The sequence below is a fragment of the Hyla sarda genome, chromosome 3 (assembly GCF_029499605.1).
Source record: "Hyla sarda isolate aHylSar1 chromosome 3, aHylSar1.hap1, whole genome shotgun sequence".
Classification (NCBI taxonomy): domain Eukaryota; kingdom Metazoa; phylum Chordata; class Amphibia; order Anura; family Hylidae; genus Hyla; species Hyla sarda.
Genome location: NC_079191.1, coordinates 420,741,217 through 420,756,925, shown reverse-complemented (window position 1 = coordinate 420,756,925; position 15,709 = coordinate 420,741,217). Strand labels below are relative to the sequence as shown.

The following is a 15,709-nucleotide window of genomic DNA, read 5'->3' as shown; positions in this document are numbered from 1 at the left end:
TCTAAAATGTGTCAAATTTAATAAATCCGTGCCCCATTGTTGGGAGCATAAATGTCTGGCAGCAATGAGGTGCTATGATGAAGAGAACTGTGCCTACTTTGCCTTCCAAGTAGCACTGAATTCATCACGCCATGTGCGCCATTTTTATAAACTTGACGCGTTTAGTGCCCTCATGTAAACTGATGTATCATGCAATAGTAGTAATAAATTTCCGGCAATGTAGTGAAACGTCTGCACATGTCGTCCTTTGAGAATACAGCACTGAAACTGGTGACTATAACATTGTGGAGACTTTGATGTGTAAAGTCGCTGTCATTCGGAACAGAAAACTGCATTGGGATGATGATACGTGAAACCAGAAGATTCAATAAGGTCACTGAGTGAGTGCAGAGCGTGCAGCGAGAGCGTCCCAGGACAGACAGCAAGATTAATACATTCTCATATGACCTCGGCCCCGAGCATGGAGACTGTTCAGGGGTGCACTTACCAGCCTGGTATTCCTAACTCGACAAAATCAAAGGAGATAGATCAGAGCGATGTTGACAAAGCGCGGTTACTGTGCACATATGGGTGCTGTATCTGATGAGCTTTTATTTTCCGCATCAGTGCAACTTTTATTTCGCAATTTTGTATATGATCATTAGGGTGATTTATTAACAAGTAATCACAGGCATTTTGTGCATATGCTTTACCTTGTTTGCTGGCAACTGATACCTCTCCAGCTATTAGAGGGAGAAAATGTTTAAAGTGACCTACAAATTCATCTCTGCAATAGGAACGAAGGAAAGACTGAAGCAAGGATGAAAATCAATGGATTGGAATGGGCTACTGGGGGCGAGGGCTTCGGGTCGGTAATATCAGTGAGTTTAAGGTCAATTTCCTCTTTGGAATACTATTATTAGGCTCCTATTTAGAAGAATAAACCAACTATATTACCAAATTCTACAAGAATATAACTCCTATAATACTGGCCCCTATGTACAAGAATATAATTAATATAATAGTGCTCCCTTTGTACAAAAATATAACTACTATAATACTGCTCCTATATACAAGAATATAACTACTATAATACTGCTCCTATATACAAGAATATAACTACTATAATACTGCTCCTATATACAAGAATATAACTACTATAATACTGCTCCAATATACAAGAATATAACTACTATAATACTGCTCCTATATACAAGAATATAACTACTATAATACTGCTCCAATATACAAGAATATAACTACTATGATACTGCTCCAATATACAAGAATATAACTACTATAATACTGCTCCTATATACAAGAATATAACTACTATAATACTGCTCCTATATACAAGAATATATCTACTATAATACTGCTCCTATATACAAGAATATATCTACTATAATACTGCTCCTATATACAAGAATATATCTACTATAATACTGCTCCTATATACAAGAATATAACTACTATAATACTGTTCCTATATACAAGAATATAACTACTTTAATACTGCCTCCTATATACAAGAATATAACTACTATAATACTGCACCTATGTACAAGAATATAACTACTATAATACTGCTCCTATATACAAGAATATACCTACTATAATACTGCTCCTGTATACAAGAATATAACTACTATGATACTGCTCCTATATACAAGAATATAACTACTATAATACTGCCTCATATATACAAGAATATAACTACTATAATACTGCTCCTATATACAAGAAAATAACTACTATAATACTGTCACGATGCCGGCTGGCAGGTAGTGGATCCTCTGTGCCAGAGAGGGATTGGCGTGGACCGTGCTAGTGGATCGGTTCTAAGTCACTACTGGTTTTCACCAGAGCCCGCCGCAAAGCGGGATGGTCTTGCTGCGGCGGTAGTGACCAGGTCGTATCCACTAGCAACGGCTCAACCTCTCTGGCTGCTGAAGATAGGCGCGGTACAAGGGAGTAGACAGAAGCAAGGTCGGACGTAGCAGAAGGTCGGGGCAGGCAGCAAGGATCGTAGTCAGGGGCAACGGCAGGAGGTCTGGAACACAGGCTAGGAACATACAAGGAAACGCTTTCACTGGCACGATGGCAACAAGATCCGGCAAGGAAGTGCAGGGGAAGTGAGGTGATATAGGGAAGTGCACAGGTGATAACACTAATTGGAACCACTGCGCCAATCAGCGGCGCAGTGGCCCTTTAAATCGCAAAGACCCGGCGCGCGCGCGCCCTAGGGAGCGGGGCCGCGCGCGCCGGGACAGGACTGACAGAGAGCGAGTCAGGTACGGGAGCCGGGGTGCGCATCGCGAGCGGGCGCTACCCGCATCGCGAATCGCATCCCGGCTGGAGGCGGTATCGCAGCGCCCCGGGTCAGTGGATCTGACCGGAGCGCTGCAGTGAGGAGAGTGTAGCGAGCGCTCCGGGGAGGAGCGGGGACCCGGAGCGCTTGGCGTAACAAATACTGTCTCTTATATACAAGAATATAACTACTATAATTCTGCTCCTATATACAAGAATATAACTACTATAATACTGCACCTATGTACAAGAATATAACTACTATAATACTGCTCCTATATACAAGAATATAACTACTATAATACTGCACCTATGTACAAGAATATAACTACTATAATACTGACTTGTTTTAAGTCCCATGCAAGTATATAGGACTTTTGGTGCCTTACTTCACAAGCTCCGCTCTGCATCTCCTGGTGAATGCGTCAGTCCGGCTGGCAAGCCACACCCTCCCTGTATTCCAGGCCACATCTTGCAAAGACACGCCCACCTTTTAAGCCAGACACCTTTTATTTTCAGCTTACAATATCTTTACCACAACTCAGCCCCACCTGAGGACGGGATATGAGGATTAGAAATGAGGATTAGATATGGGGATGAGATATGAGGTCGGGATATGAGGACAGGATATGAGGTCGAGATATGAAGTCGGGATAAGAGGTCAGGATATGAGGTCGGGATATGAGGTCGGTATATGAAGACGGGATATGAGGATGAGATAGGAGGACAAGATTTGTGGACAGGATATGGGGACAGAATATGGGGATGGAATATGGTTACTGGATATGAGGATGGGATATGAGGACGGGATATGAAGACAGAATATGAGGAGGGGATTTGGGGTCGGGATATCAGGAGGGGATATGGGGTCAGGATTTAAGGATGGGATATGAGGACAAAAGCTTCCTCCTTTGTTGTTTTTCCTCCCCCACAAGGACATGGTAGGAAAGAACGTGCAGCGTCAGGTACTCAGCTAGTATATATGTATGTATATATATATATATATATGTATATATATATATGGGCAGCATCATCCTTCCTCTGGATTAACACAACTTTTGTCTTTTTTTTAACCTTACAAACTATGTTACAAGAATATGAACACTATAGTTGGCTCTAGATACAGGAATGTGGAGCTGACCTGGTTAGATATTTTCCATAAAGAATAAATTTGCTCTATAAAGCAGATATGACTATACCTGAATGAAAGAGGGTGCTTTATTTTCAGTTTATTTTATTTATTCTCTTAACATCAAAGTAACATTCCCTGACTGTAGTAATTGTTGACCCCACAGTCAATATAAAGCAGTATTTATTACCTTTACTTTGCTCCTAAAATGTTTTCTTGCTTGATACCCGCGCCAATATTTCTGGATCGTCGTCACCATTCTGTTCAGGTACCTAAAAAGACCATAAACCAAGTTATGTATAGGCTGTCCATGATTGGCAGGTGCTGTGATTGATCAGGATGTATAGACTGTGAATGTGATTGACAGGTGCTGTGATTGATCAGGATGTATAGACTGTGTATATGATTGACAGGTACTGTGATAGATCACGATGTATAGGCTGTGCATGTGACTGACAGGTGCTGTGATTGATCAGGATGTATAGACTGTGTATATGATTGACAGGTACTGTGATAGATCACGATGTATAGGCTGTGCATGTGACTGACAGGTGCTGTGATTGATCAGGATGTATAGACTGTGAATGTGATTGACAGGCACTGTGATTGATCACGATGTATAGACTGTGCATGTGACTGACAGGTACTGTGATTGATCAGGATGTATAGACTGTGCATATGATTGACAGGTGCTGTGACTGATCAGGATGTATAGACTGTGTATATGATTGACAGGTGCTGTGATTGATCAGGATGTATAGGCTGTGCATATGATTGACAGGTACTGTGATTGATCAGGATGTATAGACTGTGTATATGATTGACAGGTGCTGTGACTGATCAGGATGTATAGACTGTGTATATGATTGACAGGTGTGTGACTGATCAGGATGTATAGACTGTGTATATGATTGACAGGTGCTGTGATTGCTCAGGATGTATAGGCTGTGCATGTGATTGACAGGTGCTGTGACTGATCAAGATGTATAGGCTGTGAATGTGATTGACAGGTACTGTGATTGATCAGGATGTATAGGCTGTGTATATGACTGATAGGTACTGTGATTGATCAGGATGTATAGACTGTGTATATGATTGACAGGTGCTGTGATTGATCAGGATGTATAGGCTGTGCATATGATTGACAGGTGCTGTGACTGATCAGGATGTATAGACTGTGTATATGATTGACAGGTGCTGTGATTGATCAGGATGTATAGGCTGTGCATATGATTGACAGGTACTGTGATTGATCAGGATGTATAGACTGTGTATATGATTGACAGGTGCTGTGACTGATCAGGATGTATAGGCTGTGCATATGATTGACAGGTGCTGTGACTGATCAGGATGTATAGACTGTGTATATGATTGACAGGTGTGTGACTGATCAGGATGTATAGACTGTGTATATGATTGACAGGTGCTGTGATTGCTCAGGATGTATAGGCTGTGCATGTGATTGACAGGTGCTGTGACTGATCAAGATGTATAGGCTGTGAATGTGATTGACAGGTACTGTGATTGATCAGGATGTATAGGCTGTGTATATGACTGACAGGTACTGTGATTGATCAGGATGTATAGACTGTGTATATGACTGACAGGTACTGTGATTGATCAGGATGTATAGACTGTGTATATGATTGACAGGTGCTGTGACTGATCAGGATGTATAGACTGTGTATATGATTGACAGGTGTGTGACTGATCAGGATGTATAGACTGTGTATATGATTGACAGGTAATGTGATTGATCAGGATGTATAGACTGTGCATGTGATTGACAGGTGCTGTGATTGATCAGGATGTATAGGCTGTGCATGTGATTGACAGGTGCTGTGACTGATCAAGATGTATAGGCTGTGAATGTGATTGACAGTTACTGTGACTGATCAGGATGTATAGACTGTGTATATGATTGACAGTTACTGTGACTAATCAGGATGTATAGACTGTGCATGTGATTGACAGGTGCTGTGACTGATCAAGATGTATAGGCTGTGAATGTGATTGACAGGTACTGTGATTGATCAGGATGTATAGACTGTGTATATGACTGACAGGTACTGTGATTGATCAGGATGTATAGACTGTGTATATGATTGACAGGTGCTGTGACTGATCAGGATGTATAGACTGTGTATATGATTGACAGGTGCTGTGATTGCTCAGGATGTATAGGCTGTGCATGTGATTGACAGGTGCTGTGACTGATCAAGATGTATAGGCTGTGAATGTGATTGACAGGTACTGTGATTGATCAGGATGTATAGACTGTGTATATGACTGACAGGTACTGTGATTGATCAGGATGTATAGACTGTGTATATGATTGACAGGTGCTGTGACTGATCAGGATGTATAGACTGTGTATATGATTGACAGGTGTGTGACTGATCAGGATGTATAGACTGTGTATATGATTGACAGGTGCTGTGATTGCTCAGGATGTATAGGCTGTGCATGTGATTGACAGGTGCTGTGACTGATCAAGATGTATAGGCTGTGAATGTGATTGACAGGTACTGTGATTGATCAGGATGTATAGACTGTGTATATGACTGACAGGTACTGTGATTGATCAGGATGTATAGACTGTGTATATGATTGACAGTTACTGTGACTGATCAGGATGTATAGACTGTGTATATGATTGACAGGTGTGTGACTGATCCGGATCTTCTTTTCTGCAGCAGCTGGAGGTCCACAGTTTAAAGATTTAGGCCCACAAATTCCACATGGTGCTGAACCCCATGCCCACATTTTACAGACCCTATGCTTGTACACACATTGCACTAGAAGTCCCTGACACGGACTGTGTACTCCATGTGTGGCGTACGATGTCTATATGATGCACTGTATTATCTGATACTTATGAGAAAGCTTTATTCAATTCATTTCTATTTTATGGGGTAATTCTCTTAATGGGGTTGTACCTACTTGATGACCCCATTCTTTAGTGTCCTGCAAGCTGACCTAGTGACCTGCTGATTGGGGAAGGCTTGGGCACCAGCATATTTTCTCCAGTGGCCACTACAGGTGAAATGTGGTATTACACTGTGCCCATTCCAATGAATAAATGACCGTTTGAAACATGGTTGTTCCATTCTAGATGCTCTCTTGTCTGTCTTATATACCCCACTCATGATGACCATATATATATACCGGTTCTATAGCTTATGTAACTATAGATACATTAGGGGGTATTTATCAATTTTGCCTGTTGACAGTTTCTTTTTACCCTTTTTTTTTCACTGTGGTTTTCGTGGACATGCACCAAATTTATCATTTGGTACAAGTTGTTAGTAATTTTGGCTCAAATGTTGAAATCAGCTGTTCACAGCGCCTTTTACACAAAACTTACCCCCACAGAGGACGCGTATTTTACCCTCTAGAGCAGCCATTTCGGAGTCCCTCCTGCAGTATATGAGTTATTTTCTTTTGTGGGGTTATTTTCTTTTGTGGGGTTTATAGCCACCATGTGAAATGGATTTTATTTTCAACTTGGTTAGTTTTTTTTTTTAGTTACTTTAGTGCAGTGGTCTTCAACCTGCGGACCTCCAGATGTTGCAAAACTACAATTCCCAGCATGCCCGGACAGCCAACGGCTGTCCGGGCATGCTGGGAATTGTAGTTTTGCAACATCTGGAGGTCCGCAGGTTGGAGACCACTGCTTTAGTGCTTACCTTTCCTGAACCTGTGTGGCCATGTCCAATGCTGGCTCAACGGAGGGTGAAGGTTCCTCAGAGACAACTATGTCGCAGGATAGTATTGAGCAGCCGCGGAGGCGTTGCTGCTTTCACAAAAAAATTTTTTTTAATGTATTTTGACGCCTTTACATTTTCTGACATTGCTAAGTGTGTTTTCCATGTGCAAAATTTCTTGGCGGGGATTTGCGCCCAAAAAAACGGAATTTGCGCCAAAGTTGCGCTGAAGATCGATTGGCTCAAATGATGAATTACTGACTAAAGTTGAAATCACACACAGGACCGTGTGATTTTGAGAAAGTTGTAAAAATGACAGTGGAGAAGATGCGCCAAACTTTGGCGCAAAAAGACACTGCGCCAAAGTATTGCGCCAAAGTTACTTGAAAAAAAAAACCAACACATAAATCCTTTGATAAATACCCCCCATTAACCGTATACCTTACCTGAGGTAAGCACGGACCCGACATCCTCGAAACCCACTCTGAATCACCACGGCTGCGTTATATTCTTTCACTCTGTTCTCCTCAGCATCTCTATAAAGGTAAGATGATATATATATATGACTACCATGGACACTGAGGCATATAGCACTGTTTGTCTGACAACCGTTCCTGACATACAGTAGTCCTGCATCCACAATGTATCAGAGCCTGGAGTCCAGTCTGATGTATTAGGTTAACAAAGAATTACCTAAAATGATGCACAGTACCAAATCCTCAGCTGTGAGAATGATTAAGGTAGGTCCTATTCCCTTTCGGCTATCTTTCTTATCATACATATTTGCCCCATGAGCTCGACTGTACTCCGGTGGAAACCTTTTTATTTTTATTTTTTATTTTATTTTTTTAAATCAACTGGTGCCAGAAAGTTAAAGGGAACCTCTCATCAAATAAACTTTTGATATATTTTAGATGAATGAATGTTGAATAACTTTCCAATAGCATGTTAATGAAAAATATGCTTCTTTCTATTGTATTTTTCCCGATCAGTCCTGGCAGCAAGCATTTCTGACTCATGCTGGAGTCCTAAACACTCAGAGCTGCCAGCCTGCTTTGTTCACAGCCAAATAGGCTGTGAACAAAACAGGCTGGCAGCTCTGAGTGTTCTCCTTTGTGAACAAAGCAGACTGGCAGCTCGTAGTGTTTAGGACTCCAGCATGAGTCTGAAATCCTTGCTGCCAGGACTGGTAGGGAGACCCCTAGTGGTCATTTCTTCAAAATGGAAAATTAAATAGAAAGAAGCATATTTTTTAATAACATGCAATTGTAAAGTTATTCTGCATACATTAATCTATAATATATCAAAAGTTTTTTTGATGAGAGGTACCCTTTAAACAGATTTGTAAATTATAACCGACCAAAGATACAGAATCCGGCACTGCTGAATGTACGGCACGTAGGTAGTTACAGGTGCGTATGTGAATCTAAGTCAAACCGTATGGTGCTCAGTCCAGAGAATAGTGCATCAATCCAAATCTACAACAAGTAGAACAGAGGACGGCACTCACCCAGGTAGAAACTTCAGTGTATTCTTTAATAAACAGAGTGGCAGTGTCAGACAGGTAAACAGACAGAAACACTGAGGACCTCAGCGTGCAGATAACAGCTGTATCGTACTTCTGTACTTCTGTACTACCTGTCTGACACTGCCACTCTGTTTATTTATTAAAGAATACACTGAAGCTTCTACCTGGGTGAGTGCCGTCCTCTGTTCTACGTGTTGTAGATTTGTAAATTACTTCTATTAAAAAATCTTTACCCTTCCAGTACTTTTTAGCTGCTGAATACTACAGAGGAAATCATTTTACATTTTTTTTTGGAACACAGAGCTCTCTGCTGACATCACGAGCACAGTGCTCTCTGCTGACATCTCTGTCCATTTTAAGAACTGTCCAGAATAGGAGAAAATCCCCATAGCAAACATATGCTGCTCTGGACAGTGGTGTCAGCAGAGAGCACTGTGCTCGTGATGTCAGCAGAGAGCCCTGTGTTCCAAAAAGAAAATCATTTCCTCTGTAGTATTCAGCAGCTAATAAGTACTGGAAGGATTAAGATTTTTTTTAATAGAAGTAGTTTACAAATCTATGTGTAGAGAAACAGCGCTCGGCACAACTGACAGGTATAACCCATAGACAATCAAGCTGCCGGCTCGTCACAACTCAATGGGCAGTGCGGGGTGCTCTATTCCAGAAAAGCAATTCCATAGGCAATCCAACATATACAAATATAAGAATGGCACTCACCCATCTGGCAGTGAAGTAGTGGTGTGTTTATTGTACAAAACAAGCATACACAAACTGGCATCACAGGAGCGGCATCTTGGGAGAGGGACGCCGACGGCAGGTGGGTAATTGTAATTTACAAATCTGTTAAACTTTCGGGCACCAGTTGATTTAAAAAAAAAAGTTTTTCACCGGAGTACCCCTTTAATGTGTTTTTTTTTCCAACTGGAGCCACATACTGGACATGTTCTTTCTTCTGAATTCTTTCTATGTTATGGATACTTGGAAGAGCAAAAGAAAAGAAGGGACGGAGAGTCAGACGGATTGCGCAAATATGTGCAAGAGCAAAAGATAAGGTTATGCTAACCTTGAGATGTTGTACTGAGAGCACAACATCTAATAGAGCGTGTAGCCACAATCCAGGGGGCGGATAGCCAGGGAGGTGCCAGGAGTTGTCCCGTGCCGGAAAGAGCCTCAGGTCGGTAGAACGTAGAATGGAAAGATCCCACAAAAGCAGGTAGAGAAATAAGCTCCTAAAGGTGCAGTTCTTTGTGGGAATCTGCATCAGGGGAGAAATACCGGTGCACTAGCACTACGCATTTCAAGGGGTGGGAGGGACCCCTTCTTCGGGTCCAGTGATTGGTCAGTGTTACATAGCGTCATTTTAAACACAAAAAGCCCGCGAGAATTAGCGGCTAAATATTAAATAACAGTAAAAAATGCAGATTCAAACACATAAGCGTACAGAAGCGCAATAGGATAAAAGCCGCATGTCTACAAACAAATTGATTTCTGGTACAACAATAGCTTTGACATGAAACAGATGGCAATGAATTTACATGGTGTTGTATTTGTCTGGATTTCTGTTTATTGTCTTCTGAATGAATTGGAGCAGCAGCAATGGCCCGGGCTGGAGTTGCATGGGAGACCAGGATTTTGCTAACCAGCAGCTTGTAAGATGCATGCCTCCAGGGTTCTATTAGAGTTTCATAATCGATCTCTTCTGTAGATCATCTTTTTGAGCTAAGTGTTCTCGATAACTCAGTTACATCCTATAGGGGAAATAGTGGAGCCTGATGTATGTAGGAAATCACATGGTGATATATATGGATAAATAGAGCTCATAGGTAGTATATAAGAAGATAGCTGCGTATATGCAGTCATGGCCGTAAATGTTGGCACCCCTGAAATTTTTCAAGAAAATGAAGTATTTCTCACAGAAAAGGATTGCAGTAACACATGTTTTGCTATACACATGTTTATTCCCTTTGTGTGTATTGGAACTAACCAAAAAAGGGAGGAAAAAAAGCAAATTGGACATAATGTCACCAAACTCCAAAAATGGGCTGGACAAAATTATTGGCACCCTTTCAAAATTGTGGAAAAATAAGATTGTTTCAAGCATGTGATGCTCCTTTAAACTCGCCTGGGGCAAGTAACAGGTGTGGGCAATATAAAAATCACACCTGAAAGCAGATAGAAAGGAGAGAAGTTCACTTAGTCTTTGCATTGTGTGTCTGTGTGTACCACACTAAGCATGGACAACAGAAAGAGGAGAAGAGAACTGTCTGAGGACTTGAGAACCAAAATTGTGGAAAAATATCAACAATCTCAAGGTTACAAGTCCATCTCCAGAGACCTAGATTTGCCTTTGTCCACAGTGTGCAATATTATCAAGAAGTTTGCAACCCATGGCACTGTAGCTAATCTCCCTGGGCGTGGACGGAAAAGAAAAATTGATGAAAGGTGTCAACGCAGGATAGTCTGGATGATGGATAAGCAGCCCCAAACAAGTTCCAAAGATATTCAAGCTGTCCTGCAGGCTCAGGGAGCATCAGTGTCAGCGCGAACTATTCATCGACATTTAAATGAAATGAAATGCTATGGCAGGAGACCCAGGAGGACCCCACTGCTGACACAGAGACATAAAAAGCAAGAATACATTTTGCCAAAATGAACTTGAGTAAGCCAAAATCCTTCTGGGAAAATATCTTGTGGACAGATGAGACCTAGATAGAGCTTTTTGGTAAAGCACATCATTCTACTGTTTACCGAAAATGGAATGAGGCCTACAAAGAAAAGAACACAGTACATACAGAGAAATATGGAGGTTTAATGATATTTTGGGGTTGTTTTGCTGCCTCTGGCACTGGGTGCTTTGAATGTGTGTGTTACGCCTAGCGCTCCGGGTCCCCGCTCCTCCCCGGAGCGCTCACGGCGTCTCTTTCCCTGCAGCTCCCCGGTCAGTCCCGCTGACCGGGAGCGCTGCTCTCTCATGGCCGTTGGGGATGCGATTCGCACAGCGGGACGCGCCCGCTCGCGAATCGCATCCCAGGTCACTTACCCGTTCCCGTCTCCTGCGGTCATGTGCTGGCGCGCGCGGCTCCGCTCTCTAGGGCGCGCGCGCGCCAGCTCCCTGAGACTTAAAGGGCCAGTGCACCAATGATTGGTGCCTGGCCCAATTAGCTTAATTGGTTCCCACCTGTTCCCTGGCTATATCTAGTCTCCTCCCTTGCACTCCCTTGCCGGATCTTGTTGCCTTAGTGCCAGTGAAAGCGTTCTTTGTGTGTTTATACCCTGTGTACCAGTACCTTTGCTATCTCCCTTGACTACGAACCTTGCCGCCTGCCCCCGACCTTCTGCTACGTCCGACCTTGCTACTGCCTACTCCCTTGTACCTCGCCTATCTTCTGTATCTTCAGCAGCCAGAGAGGTGAGCCGTTGCTAGTGGATACGACCTGGTCACTACCGCCGCAGCAAGACCATCCCGCTTTGCGGCGGGCTCTGGTGAAAACCTGTAGTGTCTTAGAACCGGTCCACTAGCACGGTCCTCGCTATCCCTCTCTGGCACAGAGGATCCACCTCCTGCCAGCCGGCGCCGTGACAGTAGATCCGGCCATGGATCCCGCTGAGGTTCCCCTGCCAGTTGCCTCTGATATCACCACGGTGGTCGCCCAGCAAGCCCGACAGATCGCCCATCTAACCCACCAGATGTCAGAAATGTCCACCATTGTGCACCAACTTCAGTCGCAACTTCACCAGCAATCATCTCCTCCGCCAGCTCCTGCACCCCTTCCGCAGCGAGTGGCCACTCCTAGCCTCCGCCTGTCTTTGCCGGACAAATTTAATGGGGACTCTAAGTTTTGTCGTGGCTTCCTTTCGCAATGTTCTCTGCACTTGGAGATGATGTCGGACCTGTTTCCTACTGAAAGGTCTAAGGTGGCTTTCGTAGTCAGCCTTCTGTCTGGAAAAGCCCTGTCATGGGCCACACCGCTCTGGGACCGCAATGACCCCGTCACTGCCTCTGTTCACTCCTTCTTCTCGGAAATTCGAAGTGTCTTTGAGGAACCTGCCCGAGCCTCTTCTGCTGAGACTGCCCTGCTGAACCTGGTCCAGGGTAATTCCTCCGTTGGCGAGTACGCCATACAATTCCGTACTCTTGCTTCTGAACTTTCCTGGAATAATGAGGCTCTCTGCGCGACCTTTAAAAAAGGCCTATCCAGCAACATTAAAGATGTTCTGGCCGCACGAGAGACTCCTGCTAGCCTGCATGAACTCATTCATCTAGCCACTCGCATTGACATGCGTTTTTCTGAGAGGCATCAAGAGCTCCGCCAGGAAAAAGACTTAGATCTCTGGCCACCTCTCCCACAGTCTCCACTGCAATCTGCGCCTAGGCCTCCCGCCGAGGAGGCCATGCAAGTGGATCGGTCTCGCCTGACCCTGGAAGAGAGGAATCGCCGTAAGGAAGAGAATCTTTGTTTGTACTGTGCCAGTACTGAACATTTTCTGGTGGATTGCCCAATCCGTCCTCCACGTCTGGGAAACGCACGCTCGCACTCAGCTCTCGTGGGTGTGGCGTCTCTTGATGCCAAGTCGGCTTCTCCACGTCTCACGGTACCTGTTCGGATTTCCACTTCAGCCAGCTCTCCCCTCTCAGCCGTGGCCTGCCTGGACTCTGGAGCTTCTGGGAATTTTATTCGGGACTCCTTTGTGAATAAATTCCGTATTCCGGTGACCCGTCTTGTCAAGCCACTCCACATTTCCGCGGTCAACGGAGCCAGGTTGGACTGTACCATACGTTTCCGCACGGAGCCCCTTCTTATGAGCATCGGATCTCACCACGAGAGGATTGAACTTTTGGTCCTCCCCAATTGCACCTCGGAAATTCTCCTTGGACTTCCCTGGCTTCAACTTCATTCCCCAACCCTGGATTGGTCCACTGGGGAGATCAAGAGTTGGGGGTCCTCTTGTTCCAAGAACTGTCTAAAACCGGTTCCCAGTAACCCTTGCCGTAACTCTGTGGTTCCTCCTGTATCTGGTCCCCCTAAGGTCATTAAGGACTCTGCCTGCCACAGGAAATGCCCCTCCCCCCCTCCCAGTTCCATCAGGCAAGCTTCTGTGTCCCCTCATGGCCCTCGTCCTGGTGTCACACTGCCCCGTGCCAGGTCCCGCCCTCTGCCCTCTCTCCCCATTCCTACTCCTGCGGTTCTGCCTGCCGTTGAGGAATCCCTCCATCCTTTCCCGGTGTCCTCATCCCAGGGGAGGCAGTTACCCGATAAAGAGAAGGGGAGACCTAAGGGGGGGGGTACTGTTACGCCTAGCGCTCCGGGTCCCCGCTCCTCCCCGGAGCGCTCACGGCGTCTCTTTCCCTGCAGCTCCCCGGTCAGTCCCGCTGACCGGGAGCGCTGCTCTCTCATGGCCGTTGGGGATGCGATTCGCACAGCGGGACGCGCCCGCTCGCGAATCGCATCCCAGGTCACTTACCCGTTCCCGTCTCCTGCGGTCATGTGCTGGCGCGCGCGGCTCCGCTCTCTAGGGCGCGCGCGCGCCAGCTCCCTGAGACTTAAAGGGCCAGTGCACCAATGATTGGTGCCTGGCCCAATTAGCTTAATTGGTTCCCACCTGTTCCCTGGCTATATCTAGTCTCCTCCCTTGCACTCCCTTGCCGGATCTTGTTGCCTTAGTGCCAGTGAAAGCGTTCTTTGTGTGTTTATACCCTGTGTACCAGTACCTTTGCTATCTCCCTTGACTACGAACCTTGCCGCCTGCCCCCGACCTTCTGCTACGTCCGACCTTGCTACTGCCTACTCCCTTGTACCTCGCCTATCTTCTGTATCTTCAGCAGCCAGAGAGGTGAGCCGTTGCTAGTGGATACGACCTGGTCACTACCGCCGCAGCAAGACCATCCCGCTTTGCGGCGGGCTCTGGTGAAAACCTGTAGTGTCTTAGAACCGGTCCACTAGCACGGTCCTCGCTATCCCTCTCTGGCACAGAGGATCCACCTCCTGCCAGCCGGCGCCGTGACAGTGTGCAGGCAATCTAGTATGCATCACGTGGGTGCTGAATGCCAGCCCCGGGACCCCCGCAATCAGACATCTTATCCCTTATCCTTTGGATAGGGGATAAGATGTCTTGGGGCCGGAGTACCCCTTTAATGGGAAATAATTCTCCTGTATGTGTGCTCGTAAACCTGGTTTTGTTATCTTCTATTATTGAGCATCATAAACACCAGGGCCGTTTACATTTATAGGCACCCTTCTTAATAGAAACAGAACTGTGAGTCTGGAGGATCTTGGTCTGTTTTTTTTATTTGACTCGGCGCGATCATATTGCCCAGGAATGGTGCTCTTCAGTAAGTTAGTCCTCATTTTACAGGTAGAATGATTTTTAAGTAGGGATCGGACCTTATGATACCCCAATGTTTGTTTAGAATTTTTTTAATCATCTGATAACCTCCTGAGTAAGTATTCATAAAATTGGTTCCATACATGTGTTGGTATTTTTTGCCAGTTGTTGTAATTTGGTGTGTTATTTCCAAGTTGACTTAACTTTTTTCTTTTCTCTCCAGGTCCTGTGGGCTGTGATGAGTAGAGGACAAACAGTCATCCTGGGTGAGTAATTTTGTTTTCAAAAAGGCATCATCTACCAATTTTTGGGGTATCCTTTCTCGGAAAAGCGAGCTTTCAAGGTCTCTGCCTGCCTGACAAATGTAGAATCACTAGTACAGTTTTTCCTTATTCTACGGAATTGACCGTATGGCATATTTCCTCCCCATTTTCGGTAGTGTCCACTTATAAAAGAGATGTAACTGTTAGAATCAACAGGTTTAAGATAGGTAGAGGTAATTATTTAATTATCTTCATGTGCAACAATTAGGTCCAGAAATTCTATAGAGGTTTTGGAATAATTGGGAGTGAGAGAGATGCCCCAGTCGTTACCATTAATCTGATGGATTAGCATATCGATTTTCCCCCACCATAAGATGAATAAATCGTCAATATATCTTCTATAGACGACAGCATCTTCACGAAAAAGTGGGTTACAGGTGATAAAACGGTCCTCAAAGCACCCAATAAA

The 15,709-nt window shown here is 44.6% G+C and overlaps 1 protein-coding gene across 2 annotated transcripts in view; it reads right to left on the bottom strand.

The window, feature by feature from the left end:
* Positions 1-7,661, bottom strand: part of SPATA17 (spermatogenesis associated 17) — a gene marked incomplete at its 5' end in the record, with an annotated part of 239,616 nt that extends 231,955 nt beyond the window's left edge. For both annotated transcript variants that reach the window (XM_056568354.1, XM_056568353.1), the window contains 2 exon segments: positions 3,609-3,690; positions 7,572-7,661. In XM_056568354.1, the coding sequence (XP_056424329.1) occupies positions 3,609-3,690; positions 7,572-7,661 (172 nt within the window).
* Between the last annotated feature and the right edge of the window lie 8,048 nt (positions 7,662-15,709).